Consider the following 26,649-nt stretch of genomic DNA (forward strand, 5'->3'; position numbering starts at 1 on the left):
TGTATTTTTTCTCAACCTCATGCCCAATATTACACACCCCTCTCCTTATTTGCTTTATTTCCAGACTGACAAGGAATTGTTCCAGCCGCCTAATAATAACAATAACAACAATTTATTTATACCCTGCCCATCTGCCTGGGTTGATCATTGTGGTTGCTCTTTTCTGAACCTTTTAAAAGTTCTACAGTATCCCTCTTGGGGTGCTGCCATCAGAACTGTACACACAGTATTATTCCAAGTGTGTTCATGCTGTTGGAGAAATTTAAGAGGACGTTCCTAGACTTGAGGTTACCGACACAGAAACCCAAAAGGAAAAGAAGCAGGCTTCAAGTGAAAAGATAGGCCTTTACTGAAATACAAATGTGAACAGGCTCAAAAATAAGGAGGCTGCTAAGAACCACATCCAAAGCAATGTTTTTTATACACTTCCAAACGCGTCATTTCATTTCACCGAAGGATCACACAGCAACCTCATGTCAAATAGTTGCAACCCACGCCATAGAGCCGTAAAGGAAAAGCTTGCTAATTATCCATCCTGCGGATCAAAACTGGGTTGCTGTTTTCCCCCGTCCTGCTGCTCAACTGGCAAGCGCAGCAGGCTCGCCGCTTCTGCGATGCTCACACGGGGAACGTTTTCTAGCCCAAAGCAAGCCGTTTGCACAGCCGGCTTCTGGCCAGAATTTGCAAGCGAGCGCTTTAACCCTCCACCCCACCTCGCACCCCTCCTAAGTGTCATGCAAATAAATATCAGGGAAGAGAGGGAGAAAACCGCCCAGCGCGCAAATGTAAGCGCTGCTACTATTGGCCGGTGCAGAGGGCGAGGAGGACCGGTGTCATTTCGCCGCGTTGCATCACGCGCCCCCGGGCCTCGAGCACAGGAGCCCGCCCACTCCGAGGCGAATTTGGCCGGCAAAGGGAGGGAAGGAAGGAGGCTCGCTCGGCTCCGCGGCTTCGATTGGCTCCGGGAGGCGGGCTGGGCCCTGCCTCGATAGGGCAGGAGAGCTGTCACACTCCTCGCCGGATCGAGTTTCTCGCCTTTTACGCACGGCCATTGCGCGCAGGGAAATATTTGGAGAATTCGCCGGGGAGAAGTGTGTCGACTGCTGGTTGCCACTGCTTTTTCCTCCTCCTCCTCTTTGCACGGGTGGAGTGCTCTGGTCCAGCGGGAGAGGCAGGACCGGCCGCCTTGCTACGCATCTCCTCGAGGGCAAGCCTTGCCAGGTAACAAGAGAAAGCTCGCGCCTTCGCCAGCTGCTCGCTTGCTTCCCATTCACCTTTCTTGTATAGCTTGCGCTTCACAGGAAGCTACGGGAGGCGGCTGGAAGGTTGCAATTCTCTGCCGCCGCTTCCTCCTCGCGTTGGCGCGCAGAAGGAACGTTTCCAAGCCGCCGTTCGTCCCCTATGCTATGCATCTTTCCAGGGCTTTCCGCTGAGGCGTCCTCTTGGCGCTCAGTTTTTGGCGTGGACACGCCCTGCTAAGGAAGAGGATGGGTTTCCCCACTTCTCTTAATTTTGGGTTTTGTTGCGCGCTCGGTTGACAGGTTTGGCTTGCAAGCCTCGACCCATTTTCTCCAGGGTTGTCCCAAATTGCTTGTATGGGGTAGGGAGAGGCTGCAGCGAACTGCTTGCAGGCCGAATTTGAATACAGTACTTGCTTGTGGAAAAGAGCCTGGCTGAACAGAGTCAGTGAGGCGGCAAATGTGCTTGGGACTGTATCGCTCGACGGCTACAGATGTTTGATGTTTCCGCCTAAAAACGTGGAGCGTTCCTCGATGCTCCAGTTTTAAAGTACCTAGGACGACCATGTCAGGATCTGACCGAGGGCAGATCCAAGACTAATATTCTGTATCCTTCAGTTGCAAAAAAATATACAATTTTTTTTACAAAATATACAAAATACAATTTTTAATTACATAGCATTTTCAAGTGTTCAGGGCCCTTTTGAAGCACAGAGCTGTAAGGGACACCCCAGGGTCATCCAGTCCAGCCCCCCTTCAATGCAGTTTCCACAACAACCCTGCGAGGTAAGTCAGCATTATTATTACCCATAGATAGAGAGCCGAGGTCGAGAGAGTGCCTTTGCCTAAATTCACGCCGTGAACAGTACATGGCAGGGGCGAAATTTGAACCGGGTACCTCTAGCCACTATGATTCAGCTACTCCGGCTGCTGGTTTCCATGGCAGCTGATAGGCAGAGAGATACATTGCCTTTGAACCTGAACGTTCCATTTTAGTTGCCACGAGTAATAACTGTTTATAGATCCCCATAAATTTTATCTGCTCATTCTGCCGCCGCCCCCCTCACCTGGCCACTAATTTAAGTTCTTAACTGTAGCGGGTAGCTTGCCATTTAGAGACATGTGATCCAGCCCTTCATCTTGCATTCCTCCTTCCTGATTATTATTTTTTAAAGACACATCACTCCCAGTTCGTTTGTTGCGCCTTTAAACCTGCAGGCTGCTCCTTTGCGCTTGCCTTAAAGCAAGAAAACGGGCTCGTGCATCTTGCTGTCTATTATCCAGGGGAAACATATGTGGGTGGTTCTCTCCCCCCCTTTATTTTGCAAAGTTTTTTGTTGTTTTTTAAACAAGTATCCCCCCCCACCCCCGTTCCGCCTGCAATAGAATCGCACGAGGTCGAACTTGCGGCGGCCCTTCCTTCCGGGTCTCGCGTTCACAGTCGCGTTTCTCCTTAAGGCGATGTTCGGTGCACACGAGGGTGTCTGTTTCTAGAAGAATCGTATGGAAGGAAGCCGTTGGCGGCAGCAGAAGCAACAGCTTCCTTCAGCGCTCTCGGCTGGCTGCGGTGCAAATGGCGCTTGCTTGCTCGAACAGGAAGGCGGGCTGGGCTGGTGCAGACGGAGCTGCGCAACAGCGGCGGCGAATGTTGGAAACCGCCGGGTTCTAGAACGCGAGCCCGGGGAATTCCAATTTGGAACGCGGATTCGAATTTGGAACGCAGCTGAAGCCGCTGGAAGAACGCCTGCTGTTCATCTCGCGGGGGGGAGGGAGGAGAGGCGTGGCTCGGCTTTCTCTCTCTCTCTCTCTCTCGCCTTCTCTCTTTACACGCAAGGAGGCGGTGTCTTCGCTCTGGTGGAAGAGAAAATTTTCCAACTTGCGTGACGCAACCGATACGCCCATGCTGCCCTCCTGGTGGTGCTGCAAAATAATAATAATAATTGCTAGCGCATTTGCAAAACTAACCATGATCCAGGGGATGCATTCAAATTGAATGGGGCACCGCGTGTTGAGATGCCTGCCTTGGCCTCCATGACCCTCGGGGGTTTCTTCCGAGTCTGATTCCTTTTGCTATTCGTGGAAACGGAGACACACCCCTGCGCCGACGTCAGGAGTTGTGCCCGCCTCAGTTAGGACCCCCTCTCCAATATCTCTCCCCGGAGACCTCTGGAGTTGCTCCTCCTTGTAGCCTATTGACCCGCTTTCTCCTAAATCTGTCAGTAGTGCGAAGAAGTTGCTTCCATATGGCAAGCCCTTTCTTCCTGGGCAGCTTTGTGGACCCTGTTCAAAGGAAGAGAGCAGATAAATGGCCTGGGAGGGATGATAGTAGTGAAGCCAGCCCTCTCAGGGAATGTGTTGCCTGCCCCACCCCCCTTTGCATTTTATTTAAGGGTCCACCAAAATCTGGAACGAGCTCTGAATCTTTGTTTGAGACCTTGTGTAGGGGACCCGAGCATTCAAAGCAGTAATTTGCTACCAGTAGCACCTTAAAGACCAACTAAGTTAGTTCTTGGTATGAGCTTTCGTGTGCATGCACACTTCTTCAGATGCATGCACACGAAAGCTCATACCAAGAACTAACTTAGTTGGTCTTTAAGGTGCTACTGGAAGGAATTTCTTTTGTTTTGACTATGGCAGACCAACACCGCTACCTATCTGTAACAGTAATTTGCTGTGGGCGGGAAAGTGGATTTCTCCCTTTGTCCATTGCTATTCCAAAGTGTTCTGGATTGACCTTTGAGACCCTGCTTGAAAGTAGTATTAGGCAGGGAGGTCTTTTTCCTATGGTGGCTCCATGCTTTTCAAACTCTTTGCCTAGACAGGTATGGCTCTTAGCTTTTGGCCATTTAATAAGACCTTGAGGATTCCCGCTTCTCCCCTCCCCCATGATTTTTAGTTGGTATTTATTTTAGTTGTTTGGTATTTAGCTGCCACTTTTTAAATTCTTCGTTTTGCTGCATACTTTCCCGTGCCGATTTAATTGCTGCTATAACCTGCTTAGATGTCTTAGTGTGGTTTTTTCAAATTGCATTTTTATGGCTTGCAAATTGCCCTGCGGGTGAGTTTTGTGTTTTTATATCCTGCGAGTCACCTTGGTTAATCCCGAAAGGCGGCTTGTATAAGAATCTAAACAAATTAAAGTTTATGTCCAAATGCTCAAAGGCAGGCTTCCTCAAACTCGGCCCTCCAGATGTTTTTGGCCTACAACTCCCACAATCCCTAGCTAGCAGGACCCAGTGGTCAGGGATGATGGGAATTGTAGTCACAGAACATCTGGAGGGCCAAATTTGAGAAAGCCTGCTCAGAGGTCTCTTCTCTCCACCCTGCCCCATTTGATCCTTGCCAACAACTGGAAGGTAGGTTAGGCTGCAAGAGGAACCAGTCAAAAGTCATTGAGTGAGCTGAAATGAGAATTTGAACCCAGGACATTCTGCTTTTCAGTTGGCATATTTCAGAAAGTATCAATAAGGTAGATTTGCCTTTAAATGCAAACTGAATCAAATTCCTCCCGCCTTCTTAAGCAGATTGTAATCTCTTGTTGCCAGTTGGCATTGAATGCACTAATCCTGCTGGTCCCATTGCAGGGCTGAGAAAATAAAGTACCCACGAGCCAGCATTAGATGTGTTAGTGACTGCTTTGTACAGGTTTGACTTTGAACACATGCAAGCATCACATAGGCAATTGTGACTTGCCCAGCCCATAAACCCTGTGCAAGGCATCCTATCTTTTGGCTGGTCTTGAATCAAGATCCTGCAGCAGTGACAGCCAGGTAAATCCTTCGAAGTGCATGAGTTGCTCAGCTTTACATGTGAGTATGTTCTTAACTTGGGGCTTAAAGCTATAAATAGCTTGCAGGATTCAATTTATTGAGAGAGTCTGAAAGCCTGGTAACTACAGTGGTACCTCAGGTTGCATACGCTTCAGGTTACATATGCTTCAGGTTACAGACTTCGCTAACCCAGAAACAGTGCTTCAGGTTAAGAACTTTGCTTCAGGATAAGAACAGAAATTGTGCTCCGGCGCGGCGGCAGCAGGAGGCCCCATTAGCTAAAGTGGTGCTTCAGGTGAAGAACAGTTTCAGGTTAAGAACAGACCTCTGGAACGAATTAAGTACTTAACCCGAGGTACCACTGTATGCAGATTATGTGGAAAGCTATGTCTTTAAACAGGTGATGGGGCAAGGGACTTCAAAGAGAAGTTATTTTGCACCTCCCCCTTCCCAGGAGTGCAGTTTTTCTTACAGCAGTTATCCACACATTTATACACCCTGTAGGTCCAGCCTTTTCTCAGCCTTGAGTCCCCCAGATGATGTTGGACTACAACTCCCATCATCCCATCATGGTGACTGGGAGCGACCGCCGAGATCACATAACATTGGCCTTGAAAGACCTACATTGGCTCCCAGTACGTTTCCGAGCACAGTTCAAAGTGTTGGTGCTGACCTTTAAAGCCCTAAACGGCCTCAGCCCACTATACCTGAAGGAGTGTCTCTACCCCCATTGTCCAGCCCGGACACTGAGATCCAGCTCTGAGCGCCTTCTGGTGGTTCCCTCACTGCAAGAAGAGAGGTTACAGGGAACCAGGCAGAGGGCCTTCTCGGTAGTGGCCCCCGCCCTGTGGAATGCCCTCCTATCAGATGTCAAAGAGATAAACAACTGTCTGACGTTTAGAAGACATCTGAAGGCAGCCCTGTTTAGGGAAGTTTCTAATGTTTGATGTTTTAGTCATAGTGTGTTTTTAATCTTTGTTGGAAGCCTCCCAGAGTGGCTGGGGAAGCCCTGCCAGATGGGCAGGGTACAAGCAATAAATTATTATTATTATTATTATTATTATTATTATTATTATTATTATTATCATCATCATCCCTAGCTAGCAGGACAGGCAGTCAGGGATGATGGGAGTTGCAGTCCTCCCAACATTTGGGGGCCGAGGATTGAGAAAAGCCTGCTCCTAGTCACTGTGAGAGGTTTTTTGAAGCATGGAGGGAGTGATCCAAATTTCCGCACTGTGGAAACCTTCCTGGTTTCAAAGAATTTACATAAGCAATGCCTTGTAGTTTTTGGCTGCACTCTGAAGCAAGGTCATTCCTCTATAATCTTCCCACCTCAGCTTGTGTGAAAAGAAAACTTCCGCTGAACCTGTTTTAACCCTTCAGGCACTGCTGGGTGTTTACACACCTTTGCTGAAACATTCTTCTGAGCAGTAGGTGGAAAATTCCACCACCAGCAGCAAGCCAAAATCCCCAGAGGTAGGATCAGTTTCCTTTCGAAATAGGTCAGAACACTTAAAGGTAAAATTGTGATTTTTTGGTATTGGCTCTGATCACATTGGTGAACCTCTGGGACTCAGTAACCCCCCCCCCCCCCAGTAATATTCGCTTTCTGCAGCTTTCTGCAGTTATTTGACTTATTTCCCCTCTGCTGCTGATTCCTGATCCTTGTGTCTTCCCTTACTTTTGCTTGTCTCTAAGCAGCAGGCGCGGGTGGCGCTGTGGTTTAAACCACAGAGCCTAGGGGTTGCCGATCAGAAGGTCGGAGGTTTGAATCCCTGCAATGGGGTGAGGTTGAATGTTCGAATCCCCGTGACGGGGTGAGCTCCCGTTGCTTGGTCCCTGCTCCTGCCAACCTAGCAGTTCGAAAGCACGTCAAAGTGCAAGTAGATAAATAGGTACGACTCCAGTGGGAAGGTAAACCGTGTTTCTGTGCGCTGCTCTGGTTCGCCAGAAGTGGCTTAGTCATGCTGGCCACATGACCCGGAAACTGTACGCCGGCTCCCTCGGCCAATAAAGCGAGATGAGCGCCGCAACCCAGAGTCATCCCTGACTGGACATAATGGTCAGGGTTCCCTTTACCTTCGAACAGCAGATAGGCAAATGTGCTCCTCTAGGAAGGCATAGCCCCCCAATGAAAGTTCCTAAGATGGAGCAACTTCATTTAAAAATTAATATGTTTATATAGGCCACTTTTCCTTCCAGGGAGCCGATGCTTGTAGTTGGCGTTCCACAACATCTGGAGGGGTGGCAGGTTGTTTATCCCAACGCTGAAGGCACCCTAGTGTCTGTATTGGGAATTATAGTGGCCGGGTGGGGGCAGGGGCGGTGGATGAATGACTGAGTTCATCTTTAGAATTTTCTCTAACTGGAAAACTACCTGGGAGACCAGCTCAGATGGGTGCACTACCTGAAGAGGCAGAACTTAGGAAGACAAAAGGTGGAGTTGCAACTCTTTCTTCTCCTTGGGAACTCTGTAGTCTGGTGCCCTGGTGCCATTACAGGTCCAGACCTTTATATAAATAAATGTTGGCACAGCAACAGCGCTGGCTCAGTTACCTCTTGCTCTGTGTCCAACAGAGAATGGATCTCCATACTTAACCCTGCAATCATTATGAGTGTGGAGGTTGAGGTTTCTATTACCTTTTCATTCTGCCCTGATTCAGAGTAGCTGTTCTTTTCTTCACCCCATTTTATCCTTTCGCTTGCTAACGCTGTAATTTAGAAAGTGACCAGCCCCAGGACTACTTATCAATTTTCTGGGGGGAAGATTTGAATCTGGGTCTTCCTGTGGAGATGATACAGAGGGTTGTAGCATTCCTGAGCTAGAAAACACAGAACACCTTTTTTGAGTTCCGAACTCTGATCCCTGTGTGAAATTAGCGTATTTTTTGCTCTATAAGACGCACCAGACCACAAGACGCACCTAGTTTTTGGAGGAAAAAAAATATTCTGAATCTCAGAAGCCTGAACAGCAAGAGGGATCATTGCGCAGTGAAAGCAGCAATCCCTCTTGCTGTTCTGGCTTCTGGGATAGCTGCGCAGCCTGCATTCACTCCATAAGACGCACACACATTTCCCCTTACTTTTTAGGAGGGAAAAGTGAGTCTTATAGAGCAAAAAATACAGTATATTCTCTGAACCATACTAGCTAACTGAAATTGGAAGTCTTGACTGACTGCCACTAGTAGCCAACTTGGGCTCATTCTGTGGAACTTTGAATTCTACAAGTGTCACATAGTGTTAATTTTGCATTGGTAAGGAGTCATTCTCTTGGCTGGCAGCACTGTACTTTTGGAACTCCCTGCCTGTTGACATGAAGCAAGCGCCATTGCTGCATTTTACTAGATGCCTGCTGAAAATATTCTCTTTCAGCTGGCCTATCCAAAAACATAATCTGGTTCAAAGAATCATATGGAAGGGACCACTAGGGTCTTCTCAACCAGCCCCCTGCAATGCAGGAATCTTTTACCTGGGCTTGAACCCATGCCCCCAGGTCTACCAGCTGAGCAATTCCAGCAGTCAATATGGTTACAATATGGTTTTATTGTTTTTAGATAGACCAGAGCATGCCAGGCACTTCTGTCTTCCACTGCCTCCCGCAGTTTGGTCAAACTCATGCTGGTAGCTTTGAGAACATTGTCCAACCATCTCGTCCTCTGTTGTCCCCTTCTCCTTGTCCCCTCCATCTTTCCCAACATCAGGGTCTTTTCCAGGGAGTCTTCTCTTCTCATGAGGTGGCCAAAGTATTGGAGCCTCAGCTTCACGATCTCTCCTTCCAGTGAGCACTCAGGGCTGATTTCCTTAAGAATGGATAGGTTTGATCTTCTTGCAGTCCATGGGACTCTCAAGAAAATTAAGTAAATAAACATAACATTCACTCACCTGTCTTATTCTAACTATAGGTTCAGTATTGTTGATGTGAACGGAGCCTTATTTCAGTGCAAATGCTGGGCGTTTGCAGTCTGATTTCTTTTTGGTGAATGTGAGTTAAACATAATTGAGAAGGAAAAATGCTCAGCTGTGACCGGCCCATGCCTGTTGTGCATTTGACTATCAAAACTCAAAGAGCAAACACGCATTTCATTAGCTGGGAGTTGACATTTGATAGGGTACACTGAAATGAGTTTCCTTTGCTTTCATTCAGCTTTGATTGAAAAGAAAGGAAAGACATGTCTGGCACGCAGGAGTCTTAAAACTGGGTTGCTGAGTCACGGGAACGACCTGGTCCAGCAAGAAAACTGCTAGCACATTTGCAAAGCTAAGTAGGGTCCAGTGCTGTTTCAAGTTGGATAGGGGGCTGTGTGTTGAGATTGGGATTGTACTAATGACCTCCAGGCGATGCACTTTCCCCCGGCTGCTAATATGTCCTAACTCCGTAGAAAACATCAACACAAACTTTCTTTTTTGTTTCCCCTCCCTAGACCAGATCTCTTTATTTTGGGGATTTTCTGAGACCCGCTTCCCACGGTTCTCTTCTCCGCCCCAACACCCGCGGATCCCAAGTTATGTCCACTGCTCTAATTAATCTGGTTAGAAACGGAGGCCACCAGGTGAGGAGGAGAGCGCTGCTGACATCGCGCCTGTTGCAAGACGACAAGCGGGCGGCGGCTATTTGCCCTAGCTCCACCAGCGTACGCCGGACATCTCGCTTCGACTTGGACGGCAGCGGCCGCCCGGCCACGTGGGACTCCTTCGGGATCTGGGACAACCGCATCGATGAGCCCATCCTCCTCCCACCAAGCATAAAATATGGGAAGCCCATCCCCAAAGTCAGCCTCTCCAAGGTGGGCTGCGCCAGCCACATTGGGAAGCGGAAGGAAAACGAAGACCGCTTTGATTACGCCCAGCTGACTGACGAGGTCCTGTATTTTGCCGTTTACGATGGGCACGGTGGGGTGGCGGTAGCGGACTTCTGCCATAAGCACATGCAGGGATTCATCCAGTGAGTACATGAATTCTCCTTGAGGTTTTTTAAAATTATAGTGGGGTAGAGGATATTGCAAGGGCCGCGGGTGGCGCTGTGGGTTAAACCACAGAGCCTAGGACTTGCCAATCAGAAGGTCGGCGGTTCAAATCCCCGCCATGGGGTGAGCTCCCGTTGCTCGGTCTCTGCTCCTGCCAACATAGCAGTTTGAAAGCACGTCAAAGTGCAAGTCGATAAATAGGTACTGCTCCGGCGGGAAGGTAACCAGCATTTCTGTGCACTGCTCTGGTTCGCCAGAAGCGCCTTAGTCATGCTGGCCACATGACCCGAAAACTGTATGCCAGCTCCCTCGCCAATAAAGCGAGATGAGCACCGCAACCCCAGAGTCGGCCATGACTGGACCTAATGGTCAGGGGTCCCTTTACCTTTACCTAGAGGATATTGCACATTTGAATAGGAGAAACATCTTGATATGTATAAGCTAGGCACCCAAGGGCACCTTAAACCGAGAATGGGGCCTTCTCTGCAGTGGCTCCCCATCTGTGGAATGCTCTCCCCAGGGAAGTTTGCCTGGCGCCTTCATTATACACCTTTAGGCGCCAGGCAAAAATGTTCCTTTTTAACCAGGCCTTTGGTTGATCTGATTTACATCCTATGCCCTTTTAAAATATGGCTCTTTTTGGGGAGGGGTATTATCGAGTTGTTGTTTTTCTTTTGATTATGTATTTAGTGGTTTTATATCTTGATTTTATTCTGTGAACCGCCCTGAGACCCCCCCCCCCCCCCGGTACAGTATAGAAATTCATTTAATAATAATAATAAACCGAAGTTACAGTCTCCACAACAGAATGTCTTCGCCCGGCAGGTTGGATGAGATGATGTTCAGGGTCCCTTCCAAATTTGATTCTATGATCTCAGCTACATTGCTTGGCTGTAGCCTGCTCTTACAACACTTCACCTGTCCCACTAGGCAAGAAGGATAAACACACACAGTGGAAATGGAATTAACTATGCACTAAGATGAGCACGCAATCCCAGAGTCGGCCATGACTGGACCTAATGGTCAGGGGTCCCGTTACCTTTTTAAGGCAGTGGTTCTCAAACTCTGGTCTGAGTTCTGTTTGGGTGGCTTGTGGAATGGCTGCAGCACAGTCAAATATACCTGTGCCCACACCCTGCACTTACTTTCCTTGCTGGGATAATTGAGGACTAAGATGCCCAGCAAAGGAGTCCATGATTCATATGAGTCACCTGGCTTGATGGAGATGACAACCTGGTGCCGAGAGATCTCCACGTAGTTGCAGTTGGACCCGCACCAGTAGCAAAAGGCACCAGGCGTCCTGGGGAATTTCAATCAGCAGTTCAGAGCAGTTCAGTGGTGGGATCGGTTATCTGGGGTCTGAGGATGTGTGAGTGCTTGTAGTAAGTAAGTAAAGATATATACATACACACACACACACACACACACACACACACACACACCGTCCTCCCCGGGGCTAACATCAAATATCAAATACATTAAAACAAAATCAAACAATTAAAATACAGCTTACAAATTAGAATCAGGATAAAATTAAATGACTGCCCACGAATTACAACCATAGGGGTTGGGAACCTCAAGTATTCATCAGGGCCAGCTATCCATGTTGGTCCCACATGAGCCGATAAAAGAGCCAAAGAGGTAACTCACAGGGTCCCATAGATGGGGGATCAAACTGGGCTCGGACCGAAGGCCAGGCGGAACAGCTCCATCTTGCAGGCCCTGCGGAAGGATGTCAAGTTCTGCAGGGTGCTGGTCTCCTGCGATAGAGTGTTCCACCAGGCTGGGGCCAAAGCCGAAAAGGCCTTGGCCCTTGTTGAAGCCAGTTTAACCTCCTTGAGGTCCGGGACCTCCAAGATATTATTATTTGAGGACCATAAGGTCCTCCATAGGGCATACCAGGAGAGGTAGTCCTGTAAGTACAAGGGTCCTGGGCCATATAGGGCTTTAGAGGCTAAAATAGTGGTTCTCAACCTGTGGGTTCCCAGATGTTGTTGGACTACAACTCCCATCACCCCTAGCTAGCAAGGCCAGAGCTCAGGAATGATGGGAGTTGTAGTCCAACAACATCTGGGGACCCACAGGTTGCGAACCGCTGAGTTAAACCTGGTAGGAGGTCTTCAGACAAAGGCTGGACAGCCATCTACTAGGGTGGTCTAGCTCTGGATTTCCTCCAGTCAGCAGACAGTAGAGCTATTTATTTATATATATTGATTAAACATAAATTCTGCACTTCATCCAAGGGTCACAGGGCAGTTAACAGCATAAAAACACAAAAATACACACAACATAAAAGCAAACGAAGTTATAGGCTAGATGGCCTATGACAGCATTCACCAATCTGCTGTCCTCATATAAACAGAGGAAGCTGCCTTATATATTGGTCTGTGTAGCTCTGCATCATTCCACTGGCTAGCAGTGGCCTTCCAGGGTTTCAGGTATACCTGTCTCTCCCAGCCCTACCTGGGTATGCCAGTGATTGAACCTGGAACCTGCCCCATAGGCCTTCCAGCTCTGCTGAAGGAAGCTGTCCCAAATGTCTGAAGGACAGCTGATTGGTGAAGGCTGGTCTACAAGATTCCCTCCAGCTATATATGACGACACCAGTTGCCTACCCATGAGAAGGCCAGGGGGATGATATTGGTGCTTTTGCAGCTACCGCCACTTTTATCTCAGTAGCTGATGTTAGAGGGTTTCTTGGATTGGAGCTTTTGCACTGCCTGCCTTGGGGATAATTTCAAGACTCTCCCTTCCTTGCTTTTTTCCAGAGGCTTTCTCACTGAGGAGCAGAACATGGAATTGGTGTTGATGAAAGCATTTTTAGAAATAGACAAAGCATACGCCAGGCATGCTCAGTTGTCTGCAGATGGTAAGTAAGAAGCTTGTTTCTGTTTAGCCATAAAAGAAAGACAGGAGAAAAATAAATTCATGTGGCAACCACTGTTTTTTCTATTGAAACTTGAGGCTAGCAGTTTTAGAGAGAGAACGCCAAGTAAAATATAGAAGGACTTGCTAAAATCCTGTTTTTACAAGGTTAGCATGGCTTCATAAGCCTGTGCTGCTTAAAATAACTCAAAGAAATTATTTGAAATGTTACCTTCAAGCAGATTTGTCCACAGCTGATTTTTCACCGCAAGACTATACACAAGTTTCTGTGTAACTCAGTGGAACTTAAGTTTTGAAAAGGTACGTTGAGCTGTTGAGCTAAAATGACTGGGATCTAGAAGGTTGCGATGAACAAAAACGTATTTCCATTTGTTAAAAAATCTCTGTGTTGATGCACCGACGTCCGCTTAACAGAGGTGATGTTGGCTAACGTCATTGGCATGGACTAAGCAATTTAAGGCTAGGCTATAGTCTTACTTAAAAGCAAGGGCCATTGATCTCCAGTACCTTCACATAATAGCGGTTGGATAGTGGGTGCCAATTCTGTGTTAAATGCAAGGTGCTATCCAACTTACTCAGGTTTTTAAATTCAGTGGAGACAGGCCTGCAATGTTGTCGGCCTCATGTTATGGCTCAGACTGTAGATAACTTGATGAAAAGGAAGCACACATACCAATGCGCTTTTCTATCACCTTTTGATAACTGTCCCAAACACAACATCTAGCTATTGACTTTCAAATACCTGGGAATAACTTTTCAGGAAAGGGTCTCGTGGCACCAACAGATGAAAAACGCCATTGCCAACGCAGGAAGGGCCAATAAAGCCCTTACAAGATTTTTTCACGGGAAAGGGGGTAAATACGTTCCGGCAGCCTCCCAGGTTTTTGCTGCAAAAATACTCCCACAACTCACTTATGGATCCCAGGTTTGCAGTTTTAAAAATTTTGCGCCTATGGAGGCATTTCAAACAAAATTCTATCGGTGTCTATTGGGGATCCCCCCCTGTGTATCTAATATAGCTGTCCGCTTAGAAGTTGGACAACCACCCGTTAACGCACGGTTGTGGATTCTAAAGATACACTATTGGTTAAAACTTATTTTTTCCCCGGCCGGTTTGGCTCCTTTAACACTCTTAGACACCTTTCATTCTACCTGGAAAGCTTCCCTGTTTGAAAAGATAAGAAGCTTAGGATTCTCCCCGCAGATCTTGATAGCGGCAGGATATGAGAGAGCCAAAAGTCAAGTGCTTCAACGCATTAGGGACATAGAGTTGCAATGTCATATGGGCAAAATGGATAAACATGCCACAATTAGAGACTTTGGGAGAGGGTTTTCACCCGCAAATTATCTGGCTAATTTACAAATACCTAAGTACAGACACTCCTTTACCCTGGCCAGATTCAACGTTCTGCCCTCTGCCCTGCTGCTAGGCAGATATGAGGGCAAACCATATGAGTCACGTGCTTGCCCATGTGGCTCATCAGAAGTGGAAACAAGTCTGCATGTATTGCTGCACTGTAGTTACTACGAGGATTTACGCCTGACCTTTATTGCCCCAGTTCTACAAAAGCTTAAAAATGAACCAGAACTCCAACGTATGAGAGCCTTGGTAGAAGATAAGGTCCCTGAAATTACGATCAACATTGCCAAATTCTGTGTAGCCGCTATTAGGCGTAGGAAACAAGAGCTTTCCAATGTCAATATGCAGGTGAAGGCAAATACTTAATTTTATTTATGCTGTCTAATTTTAAATTGCTGTTATGGCCTAATCTGTATTGAAATTGTCCTTTGTCCTTTGTTTTTTTCCGGTGTTATGCTTCGCTGACTAGCTGTACGAGTTAATCTGGTCTGTGACCGTTTAATAAAATTTGATTTGAACATCTAGCTTGATGGTAGAACACATTTTTACATGAAGCAGACCCTGGCTCTTCCCGTAAGGATGGGGAAGACTCCTGTCTGACACCCTGGAGAGAGACTGCTGGCTTATAAGAAAATATTAAGATCAACCTTAGGTCTGATGTTCCAGTACAGCTTCATAAGTTCATCCTTGGTGGCTCTTTGCATCTTGCTTTCTTATAAAATATAACATGCCTGCCAGCCCAATGCCTAATCTCGTTCTCTTGCTAATGTATTGTTTAGTTTTACATGGATTAATTATTATTCCTCAACAAATTTAATAGATACTTCTTGATGCAAAAATATATTAAATGACAGCATTTTTTGTCTCGTGTATATCACTATAAGCAATCTTAATGAAAGCATTTGTTTAGCTTAGTATCCTTCTTGGATGGCGGACATATTGTATAGCCAGCAAGGACACTTTTACAGATCTAGCCTACAATTCTGCCCTTATTATGTTGAGACTAAGCCCTTTGAACCCAATGTGACTTGCTTATGAGAAAGTATGCTTGGGATTGGGCCGCATGGTTGCAATAATAGAATTGTAGAGTTGGAAGGGACACTGAGGCCAACCCCTTGCAATGCTGGAATCTCAACACGTGGTCTCTCATCCAGTTTGAAACCATACCGGACCCTGCTTAGCTTTGCATATGTACTAGCAGTTTTATTGCTGCCTATACATCATTGATGGTGAACCTCTGGCCCACGGGGCCTAATTACACCTCGCAAGCAGTTTCAATCAGACTATGCCTCCCTCCCCACACAATCAGAAGTTTACAATATGTTCCTGGGCCGTCAATTTACAGATGCTTTATTACAATCAGACTTGTAGTTAATGCACTTTTTGGGTAGTCAGAGTCTTGTTTTACAATGTTGATTTAGTAATGACAGCATAGTTAGTAATAAAAATAAAAAAGGTGTGGTGTAATTTTTGTTTCCTCGTCTTAAGAAGTTGCCAATCAAAACCATGATTTTTAAATTCTTTAATATGTTAACCTGCAACACTGAAGAAGTGAAAGAGCTGCAGAAACATGCCTGTTTTTATGTTCAGATTTGTAATTGTGACACCAAACTTGTATGCATTTGCTACATTTATCTACCAGGCCATTGCTCTGAAGTGAACAGGAATTATGCCTTGCATGTGTCCTACTCACCTTAGTGTGGCTGTGCAACTAAATTCCCTGGGTATTGTAATTACAGGCTACTGGAGATGGTGGTCTTTTAATGTTAAAATTGGTTGGAGCACAGTGGCCACAGTGCTCTTTAAAGTATACATCTTTGCCTAATGCAAATGGTTGGGACTTTTGGACAAATAACAGCTAGGCAAATGCGTAAGTGGGTTTTACTCAGTTAAAAACTAGAAGCCAAAAAACAAACCCACCCCAGTATTTCCCCCCTCTCTGGTGATTGATTATATTTGCCCAGGTCAGATGTGCACAGTGCAACTAATAAAACCACTTATTTTGCCAGTCTCCTTTTGGGACTTTATAAAATGTTCCTTTTAAATGCCTTTTTAGAGCTGTGCAATTCCAAACTTCATAATCCCTCGCCGAGTGTTTGAACAGCAGGAGGTGTGCAGATAGATTGGCTTAGTAACCAAGCCATGGTTGCTATCGGAGACGGATGCGTAATAAAATTGGCTGCAATAATATACCCCCATAACATTCTAAGCAGAGCCCTTGAGTTAAGAGGGAATGCTTCGCTCTCTTTTGCAACTCTGATCATCCCAAGTGTTGCAGGTTTCCTCTTTACAGTACTTTGAGCAAAATTCCTGGGTGAATTTCCTATTTGCCTCTGTGTACATGTTATTTATGGCAGACACTGTACCTGACCAACAGCTCTAGAATTGGAGGCCCGGGACTCTATGCTGGGCTTCAGTGGAAAGAGAGATCTGTGGTCCCAGGTGAAGGAGTCTGGCGGGTTCCTAGCCGGGACCAACGGAAGGTTCCCACAACCACTTTGTCACATTAGTTGTGACGACATGCTCTAAAAGGTGCCCAGTGAGTGTTAAGATACCTCTTGAAAGATTTTAGATGATAATATTTCTGTAGTAATATAATTTCTGTAGCTGTCTAGGAAGCAAACAAATTTTTGTTTTGTTTTAAAATAAGTTAATTAACTTGTGTTCTGAGCCAATGTGTTTTTATGCTGCTAGATACCTTTGGAGTAAATGGTGGCAAACTGCTAGTGACTTTATGAATAGTGTGATTCCTTGATTTTGGAACTGCAATACTGCTTGCGGAACAAATCCACCTATTTGCATTTCCTTTCCTTTTTACATTCTCCCATTGTTCCAGTGGAGCTTGAAAAGGACTCCTGTACAAACTTCAGTTGATATGAGTGTATTGCCCAGCTTGTGGCATTTAAACAGAGGTGGGCAACCTGTGGCCGTCAGTGGTGTCGGACTCCAATTCTCGTTCATTCCAGGAAACATGGCTAATGGTCAGGCATGATGGGAGATGTGGTCTGGCATCATCTGATCCTAATGGTCCTTCCCATTATATACATTATACTTTTAAAGCACATTCAAAACAGGTTCTTTCCCTCAAAGAATTCTGGGTACTGTAGTTTTCCACATGCAGAGTTAGTTCCCAGCAACCCTTGACAAACCACAGTGCCCAGAATTCTTTGAGGGAACTAATATGCTTTGAAAGTATGGTGTGTACACAGCTTAGTCCACTCATTGTTTTGATCACTGTCCTCTGGACAATTCGTCAACATCCGCCTTAAAATGTGGCACCCACTACTGGGCATGGTACTCCTGGAAGCTGGAAGCAAAGTCTAGGAACAAAAAAAATAGGGCTTCCCACAAAGTTTCACTATTCATTTAGGAAGTGGAAGAGAACATTAAACTGAGGGCTGTGTTATTTCTTTGTGCTGAGTAGCTCAGGCTTTTAGGATCTACCTATCCAACAGGATAAGAGGTCAATTACTTTAAATGCTTTTGCAGAGGCTATCTAGGAAGTTACTTTGTGCTCACTCCTGAGTGCTTTTAGTTATGACCCTGGGATTCGCTGCAACACCCTTAGACCTTGGGTGTGTGAATGCACACAAATCTCAGTGTGGTATTTGGAGAAGGGCTGTAGATTGCTCACCCCAAAAAGCCATGTTGTCAGGCTCTTAACACTGCAAGAGGAGCAAAGCTGTGCCTCTTTTCTGGTTTTGGGTGGCAAGATCACGCCAGCTTCTTACTACGGGGTTTCAGGGAATGCGTTGCCTTTTAGAGCAGTGCTGCTAAGGTCATGTTTGGTTACAGGTGTGCAACCTACCTTTCCTTAATTTTATGGGCGTAAAAATAAAATAAAATAAAATAAAATAAAATAAAATAAAATAGCAATGTCTGATAATTCCCATCCCAAATGAATTCCGAAACTACCCTGGCATTTGTGCTTTTCAAGGGCGGAAAAACAAACCCATTGATTCAATATGTCCTGCCACTGTACATTTGTATCTGATGTCTCGGGGTTCATTATGGGATGGGTGCTCTGATTCATGAGGTTTTTCACCTGACTCATGGCCATCAGACAGCTGCCAGCCCAGCCTGCATCCCCCCCCCCCAAAAAAAACCCTTTAATCTGGATTCGGCCTTTTTCAAGGAAATCCAACATGTTAAAGAAAAAAGGCCTATTGCAAATATCCCCCCTGAACTCGGTGACCCATTTGTCATATTAAACCCCCATCTAAAAGCACCCATAATAGTCTCTTCCTGAAGTGGCACTGCAGTTCGAAAAGCAAGGAATTGAATTGGGACGAGGGAGGTGGGGGAACTAGAGGTGGCCTTCAAAATTTAGAGGGGAGTTGAGAAAGAAGGCAAAAACTAGCTCAACCTTTTACGCCTTGCTGTGCTTTATTCATGTTGCTACTTAAAACAGGTATCTTACGAGCAATGCTAAAAAGTGTGGTTTCATGTGTAGTGCTTCTCCTTATTTAAGCATCTGCTTTGGAGTGTGTGGGAATGTTACTCAGGCGGACCTAGAAGTAAGACGCACACCCAAGTCCGTGAGGTGTACGTCCAAAACACAAATAATACCAGGCTGAATGTGCTATAATGTCATGGCCACATTCAGCTTTCTGTGGTTAGAGGGTTGGACTTAAGGCATGAGACCAGGGACTTGGCTATACAGCTGCAAATTCAGCATTTTTAGTGCATTTTATTTGCATTATACAAATTTGACATTACATGGTCATGGTGAGCTTATGGCAAATTCAATATATTTTTCCAATTTATTTTTTTTAAAGCATTTTTATATGTGTCTATATTCCACCCAGGGCTCAAATCCCCACTCATGTATTAAGCTCCCTGGGTGACTTCAGGCCAGTCACTCACTTTCAGCCTGGCCTACCTCACAGGGTTCTTGTGGGTATAAAATGGGGAGGAAGAGAAGCCACGTATATCACCTTGAACTCTTTGGAGTAAAGGTGGGATATGAATGCAAGGAAATAAATAAATTTCCTGATGATACAAAATATCCAAAAAGAGATGGGAGGAAGGGGGGAAATTATTCCATCAAAAATTGTTGGGCAACCTTACAAGGGCAGTTTTCAACAGCTGCTCAGCGAGCTCTTTGCAGTAAGAATACCTGTTTTAATTCATGACAGTATTGCCTAGTTTAGATTCCTCTTCTGTTGCTGTCCTTTTGTTTTCCTATCTAACGTCTCCATTCTGTGGTGCTTCCACTTCACAACAAGGCTTGATGCATTTCTGTTCTCCCCCCCCCCCCGCCCCTCAGGTGTTCAGTTCGCCTTTGTTATTTATTATTTTATTTTATAATGCATGCCACCCTTTCATCCGTAGATCTCATGGTGGTTCACCACAAAGAAATACAGTATAAAAACACTTTTAAGTTTGTGATAAAAACAAGAACAAAAGTACACGAACCAGTAACTCTCCTCTCCCCTTTATTAAAAAATTGTCATAGGTTCTCTTGGCATTTCAGTTCAGGGGCAAAAATAGGCATAACTCAGGACCTGACGCCAGTGTTAGGAACTCGGGTCTATAAGTTGGGCACCATATGGGTCCATAAACCAGGGTCACACGGACCCAGCGGAATGCATGGCTGCCATTTTGGGACCAGGTGGCTTGAAAGTCCTATTTTTCAGTATGACTTTTTGGTTGCTGGTGTGACCTGGAAGTGTCTCCGGACAGCGCTGGCCCCCGGCCTCTTAAGTGAGATGGGCGCACAACCCTAGAGTTGGACACGACTGGCCCGTACAGGCAGGGGTACCTTTACCTTTACCTTATTCATTCTGATAAAACACAATGGATAATGGCAGATAGGCAGGCGCGAAATGCGCCTGGTGAATTTCGAACGCCTGGTCGCCTTCTTCTCATACCTTTCATAACTGGCTTAGTTCTCCTGTATCTGTACCCAAAAAGGAAACTGATCCAGCACCAAGCAGCTTTGCTACTGAGCACTCGGGAGTAAGGAAGAAGACTTTCCCACTACTTGTAGAACTTCAGCACCCGTAAAGCACATGCCTGTTTAATTAAACTACTTCAGAAAGCTACTGTGTATGGGCATTTGTTTAAGGCTCAGTAAAGGTAAAGGGACCCCTGACCATTAGGTCCAGTCGCAGACAACTCTGGGGTTGCGGCGCTCATCTCGCTTTACTGGCCAAGGGAGCCGGCGTACAGCTTCCAGGTCATGTGGCCAGCATGACTAAGCCGCTTCTGGAGAACCAGAGCAGCGCACGGAAATGCCGTTTACCTTCCCGCCGGAGTGGTACCTATTTATCTACTTGCACTTTGTGCTTTCGAACTGCTAGGTTGGCAGGACCAGGAACCGAGCAACGGGAGCTCACCCTGTCGCGGGGATTTGAACCACCAACCTTCTGATCGGCAAGCCCTAGTCTCTGTGGTTTAACCCACAGAACCACCCGTGTCCCTTTTAAGGCTCTGTAGCTGCACCTGTTTTACTAGTACGAGAACAGACGAAAACTTGCCACAGACTTCACCCAGCCCAAGCACCAACACGCCACATTTTCTCCCCACTGCATGGAGTCTTGTTGTCAAAACGTTACTGCTTTGTGTGCATGCCGCCACGTTGCTTGTTTCCTGTCTTTGTAGCTTTAGCTAAACAGCAGTGACTCTTTACAGGTGGTTAAAGTTTTTTTAAGTTGAGTGGCAGCTTCATGTGTGGTGCTCAGGCCTTGACCGCCTCTCCTTGCATGACGTTTTGTAGCCACCTTGCTGAACGCTGGGACCACGGCGACAGTGGCCTTGTTGCGCGATGGGATCGAGCTGGTTGTGGCCAGTGTTGGAGACAGCCGCGCCCTTCTGTGTCGCAAGGGGAAAGCCATGAAACTGACCATCGACCACACTCCGGAAAGAAAGGATGAGAAGGAAAGGTACTTTCACCAGAAACCTTGGGCTGGAGGAGTTGTTTTTGGAGGGGGGGAATGTAAAATTTGTATCCCTTGCAAAGACTGCTAAGGAATGAACATGAGCGGCTGTGGGCAAATAATAATAATAATAATTTATTATTTGTACCCCGCCCATCGGGCTGGGTTTCCCCAGCCACTCTGGGCGCCATCCACAAAGACCAAAAATACACTAAGCTCTTTCACAGCAAAGCTGCGGTTGGCGTCGCTTGCATAAATCGGTCGTGCTAATTGCTTGGATATGTACAACCATAGTGAACGTTCCATCCTCTCTTCCTTTCCTACTTTGTGTGTTTGTGCATGCAAAGAATCAAGAAAACCGGTGGTTTCATAGTCTGGAACAGCCTGGGACAGCCCCACGTAAACGGCAGGCTTGCAATGACCCGCAGCATAGGAGATTTGGACCTTAAGAAATACGGTGTCATAGCGGAACCAGAGACAAAACGGGTCCAGGTAAGAGGCTGAGCACCTTCCTTTTCTACACCCTGACCTCATTTTCTTGTAAAGATGGCACAGCACTAAATAGCTGGCACTGCTACCATTCCTTAGAAGTGTTTCCCACTACCACTGCTCTTTCAGGTTGTGGTACCCAGGCAGACCCTGCTATGGCCTGGTCTATACAGTATTTGGAACTGGGGGTGGGGTGGGGGGGTGGTTTCCTGCCTAATTTATTTTTTTCAACAAGGCATTTGTGCATTGGATAGCATACAGAATGTGTGTGTCAATAAAGCCACTTTTGCAGAGTTGCCAAGTGCCAGGGAGATGCATTTTTGGATATTTAGCTATGCATCTCGGAATCTTTTCTTCCCTTGAGGCCTAGCTTGCTTTGAGAGGGATGTGGGAGAGCCACTACTGATGTCTGTTCCTGGCCAGTATTACTCACTTTCCCTTATAGGGTTAATGAGGGTGAGCCAGAGAGAGAGAGAAAAAGATCGGAATGCTACCTATGTTAAAAGTATTTGCCCTCCCTCTAATGGTTAACTTGGCAGGTGAGGGCCAGCAGGATTGTAGTGTAACTGGGGCCGCTGAGAAGGAAACTCAAAATATTGCAGTAGTACAGTGGTACCTCAGGTTACAGACGCTTCAGGTTACAGACTCCGCTAACCCAGAAATAGCACCTTGGGTTAAGAACTTTGCTTCAGGATGAGAACAGAAATCACGTGGCAGCAGTGGGAGGTCCCATTAGCTAAAATGGTACTTCGGGTTAAGAATAATTTCAGGTTAAGAACGGACCTCCAGAACAAATTAAGTTCTTTGCCCGAGGTACCACTGTATAAAAAATATACTAGATGCCCCCATCCCAAAACAAAATAGCCCTATGAAGACTGAACATGGTTGGCCACAGAATGCAAAGTGTGGGGGGTTTTTTGGGGGGGAGGGGCAATATAAAATGAAATTGAGGTTAATGAAATTGAGGTTCATGGAAAGAGGGGGCTGATGGAACCCTGAAGAGGACCACGCCGCACCGCAACACTTTGTTGCAGCTCTCACTTGTGGATTTGTATCACTACTGAAATCTGGGCATTTGGCATACTTTTGTTTGTGTGGCGTGTCATTTCAGTTGCACCATGCGAGCGACAGCTTCCTGGTCCTTACCACAGACGGCATCAACTTCATGGTGAACAGCCAAGAAATCTGTGACTTCATTAGCCAGTGTCACGATCCCACGGAAGCAGCTCACCTTGTAACCGAGCAGGTAGGCGTTTCTGCCTTTCCAATGCAAAAAACACCACCACTGTCCAGTTTTGAGCAAAGCCAGTTAAGTCTGCTTGATTCTTTTTGGGTGGAACAACCTCCTACAAACTAGTGATGAGACAGCACAGTTTGTTAAAAGTATATGGCGGTTGTGTTCCTGCAAGGAAAATTCTCCCATTCGATTTTATTGTCTTCAACAGCTAATTGGAAGTTGCTGGTGTGACTCAGATACAGCACTTTCCTTTCAGTTGTGCCCTTGCTCAAGGACAGCAGGGGCCCAACAGTCTTGCTTTACTGTCTGATATAAAGAGTTGCTTTTGGAAAGCAGATGCTGAAAAAGTCAACAGAACTGCTGCTGCAACTGTTTACCTGCTGGGAACTGTTCTCTTACTCAAACTGAGAAGATACTAATTTTGAACAACGCAGGCAGTCAATGGATGTATTTTCTACCATATCTAGTCAGCTGGAATCCAAAAAAATAAATCCATACACGACTGTCTGCATTATTTTATTTCCCCCCAAAATCTGAAGATCACTGTTCCCCACATTTACTGATAGTGTAACTTAGGAGTAACTGATGTGGGGCTCGCTTGGATGCTATTGGACTCCAGCTCCCATCAACCCTAGCCAGCATTGCCAATGGTCAGAGGTTGTAGGAACTGCAGCTGTGTTAAGCTGGGTATACAATGTGGTGGCATCCAGCTGATGATGATCAAAACTGTTTTTTACCATTTTTTACCATTATGATGATTGTTATTAAACAGTATCCACCCCGTGTTAAAACTTCTGTGGGCTATTCTCTCTCCTTCCACACCACGCTGTGATGCTATCGCCCCATGCTGAAATTCACAGACTTCTAAAAAGGTCCGACATGCAGAAGTGTGCAGTGGGTGAAATTTGTGGGTAGCTTTTGTATCAACACCCTTATCAATCCGTTCCTGTTTATTAATAGTCACAGACTTCAGTTTCCAGAAAGTATGTACTGACAACAAGATTAGGTTCAGATCCTGATTTTAGTAGTTTGTAAAACAGACCACCTCAGCGCAAGGTACTTTATGGATTGCCCAGTTTGACTTATCCATCTAAGTCCCTTTTATTTCTCTCCTGCTCGTCATTCACAATTGGGAAACTTGTGTATATATGCATACATTTCCTCTTTTGACAGAAGTGGATAAAATTTGAAGGCGGGGTAAGTCCTCCAGTGTAGACAAAGTCTGCCAAATCACAGGCAATGAAGTCCAATTGCTTTTGCGCCTTTGGGAGGTGCTTGGAATGGGAGGCTATAATGTAGCCACAATTTTGGGGGGTGGAACTTCCCTTGAATTTGAATTATCTGTGGAATACATTAGATGCTTGTGGACACCAGTTCCCACCAGCCTCAGGCAATATGGCCAACGATTGGGGTGATGGGAATTGTATTCCAGCAACACTGGGCAGGTCACAGTTTCCCCTGATTTTGGTAGGATTTCAAAACTCCAGATTGCCTGCATCAATTCTTAGTTGAAAGAATACAGCCGAACAGGGTGAAGGGCTAAAGCTTTGTGCCTTTTGCAATCTCTCCCTCAGGCCATACAGTATGGAACGGAAGATAACAGCACTGCCATTGTCGTGCCGTTTGGAGCCTGGGGCAAATACAAGAACTCTGAGGTCAACTTCTCATTCAGCCGGAGCTTTGCCTCGAGCGGGAGATGGGCCTGAGTCGCTGCTGCTACAAGATGTGGACTGGACTGTCCTGTAGGAGGCCTCGCAAGGCAGAGAGCAGATCTGTAGATAGTTGCGTCCATCTCTCTCTCTCCCAGCACCTTGTGCTTTCTGCCTGGGTAGAAAACCATCGTTAACTTGATGTTGCCTCTTTAACAAACACGTCTGCTACTGCTTAATCTCAGAGCCAGCGGTTTCTGCCCCCTCCGTCCAACGTAGATAATTCTGTCTGGTTCTTTGGCACAGACAAGATGCTGGCTCTCTGCACCTGGGTGACACACCCTCTGAAGGGGTTTTTAACCAAGTGTTTCTTATGCACAGCGTATGTTTTAGAGGATGAGAGAGAGAGAGCGAAGAGGCCAAAGGGGTTCTCTTAATTTGCACAGTGCGAAAGGGAGCAAGCGCACAAGGAGAGAAAAGGTGGCATTTCATCTTCTCCGCTCTCACAAGTCTTTCCTTCCCTACTTACAGAAGTAAGAGAAAGCCAGGAGATTCAGAGGCAGTGTGGCTGGCTGTGCTTGGCTTTGCTCAGCCTGCTGGCACCAGGTTAACCACCAAAGCTGACTTTGGTTTTGGTTAGTCCAGTTCTGGAGAGAAAGGGATCTTGGTCTCGGGGCTAAGACTCTGTGCAGTGGAAGGCAAACAGCAAATATCAGCTGTGTGTATGTGTGTAATGTCCTGTCCTTAAGTCCAATTTCTCATAAGCAGAATGTGGCTTTTACACTTGGGCTGAAGCCCATGTCTATTCCTCTGTCTGTGGGTTTATAATTGGAGAACCAGGCTGTAATCCTCAAGGCAGAAGTGAACACAACACTAACAGGGATAGTGGCAATCGTCACATTGATTCCGAAAGGCGGAAGCAATGTAGGTTTTCTGTATTTATTTGTTTTTTCTTTAAATATACCAATACTAAGTAATCCCCCCCTTTAAAAAAAAAAAAAATACCCCTGCTTTTCAGGAGCTAAACCCTTTCAAAGAACATCTTGTTCTTCAGTTCTTTTTTAGATGTTCCTTGTCTTTCAGAGCCACTGAAAAATGCTGTCCGAGACGCACAGAGTTAACTTGGATGGGGACATGTTGCCCAGTGGGTATTCAGTGTTCAGTTGCACAACGGTTGAAGTTCCTAAGGGATTTCTCTTCCTCCCCACAAGTTAGCAAGAAGTTGAGGGTACACTTTGGAAGGGAGATTTTTGTAAGGGAACGGGTAGGGTTATATTTGGACTTGCCACTCGTCTTAATCAGAATTTCACTTTAGAAGCAAATGCTGGAGGGAAGCAAAAGGTTTAAATGAGGTAAGTAGAGTTTCTCCAGGAAATTCTACACTCCCCCACTTCAAATGTAACACGGGGGGGACCAAGGGAACAATCAGCATTTCTTGGCAGGACTTCAATAGGTTGCATGTAATCGAGAAATTCCGCAGGCCAAGAATATGATTCAGAGTGTTGTGTCACAGAGACCATTCACACCTCTAAATCATTGTTTCCCAAACAATGAGTCTCTACCTGTTTTCGGACTACATTTCCCACCATCCCTGACCACTGGTACTGCTAGCTAGGGATGATGGGAGTTGTAGTCCAAAAGCAGCTGGAGACCCAAGGTTGGGAAACACTGCTCTAGATCATGGGTAGCCAACATGGCAGCTGCAGGTATTGTGGACTGCAGATCCCATAATCCTGACAATTGGCCATGGTGGCTGGGACTGCTGGAAGATGGAGCCCCAGAACACCTGGTATTTACTGTTGGTACTAGAGGCTGTCCACAACAGTTCTTCATTTCTGACATAGATACTTTGAACATTAATACTTGGAATTGAAAATGACCACCCCAAAGCAGTAAGAGGAGTTTCACAGTGGGACGTTCTCCCTGGAAAGGTGGTGGACCTTCATTGAAGAGTTTCAAGCAGGGGTTGTATGGGCCTTCAGACATGGGTGCTTTAGTTGAGACTCCTGCATTGCAGGAGTTTGGACTATAGATGACCCACAATGCCCCTTCCAACTCTACAATTCTGTGATTCTACGAAAACCCAGAATTAGGCCACTATAAAGTTACCTGGCACTGAGGTGTAGCAGTGCTGAGCTCTTTTAGCTGAACCCTGATCGCAATGTGAACCCA

General features: G+C 46.1%; 2 protein-coding genes and 1 long non-coding RNA gene across 6 annotated transcripts in view; 2 read left to right on the plus strand and 1 right to left on the minus strand.

Moving 5' to 3' along the window:
* Positions 1-26,649, minus strand: part of LOC310852653 (putative E3 ubiquitin-protein ligase HERC6) — a 125,227-nt gene that overhangs the window by 40,534 nt on the left and 58,044 nt on the right. The window lies entirely within an intron of this gene.
* Positions 776-24,721, plus strand: PPM1K (protein phosphatase, Mg2+/Mn2+ dependent 1K). Of its 4 annotated transcripts, none has more exons than XM_083756761.1 (7): positions 776-1,221; positions 9,433-9,953; positions 12,744-12,844; positions 20,943-21,108; positions 21,450-21,594; positions 22,703-22,837; positions 24,403-24,721. In XM_083756761.1, exons 2-7 carry the CDS (start codon positions 9,517-9,519, stop codon positions 24,532-24,534), a joined length of 1,116 nt encoding a protein of 371 aa, XP_083612887.1. In that variant the 5' UTR covers positions 776-1,221; positions 9,433-9,516; the 3' UTR covers positions 24,535-24,721. The 4 variants fall into 4 exon arrangements, with proteins under 4 accessions (XP_083612887.1, XP_083612888.1, XP_083612890.1 ...); XM_083756762.1 differs by lacking the exon at positions 776-1,221 and adding an exon at positions 4,916-5,008; XM_083756764.1 differs by lacking the exon at positions 776-1,221 and adding an exon at positions 4,999-5,051.
* Positions 18,084-18,983, plus strand: LOC310852973. The gene is made up of 2 exons (XR_014568497.1): positions 18,084-18,705; positions 18,765-18,983. It is a non-coding gene; the product is annotated as an uncharacterized lncRNA (long non-coding RNA).

Source organism: Podarcis gaigeae, assembly GCF_964106915.1.
Source record: "Podarcis gaigeae genome assembly, chromosome: 9".
In the NCBI taxonomy this organism is placed as follows: Eukaryota; Metazoa; Chordata; class Lepidosauria; order Squamata; family Lacertidae; genus Podarcis; species Podarcis gaigeae.

What these genes read in the sequence shown, in the direction of transcription:
- PPM1K (XM_083756761.1), top strand. Translation starts at nt 9,517, where the DNA reads ATGTCCACTGCTCTAATTAATCTGGTTAGAAACGGAGGCCACCAGGTG. An exon ending in AGAAAGGATGAGAAGGAAAG is followed by an intron (nt 21,109 to 21,449) that starts GTACTTTCACCA and finishes GTGCATGCAAAG; the next exon opens with AATCAAGAAAACCGGTGGTT. An exon ending in CAGAGACAAAACGGGTCCAG is followed by an intron (nt 21,595 to 22,702) that starts GTAAGAGGCTGA and finishes GTGTCATTTCAG; the next exon opens with TTGCACCATGCGAGCGACAG.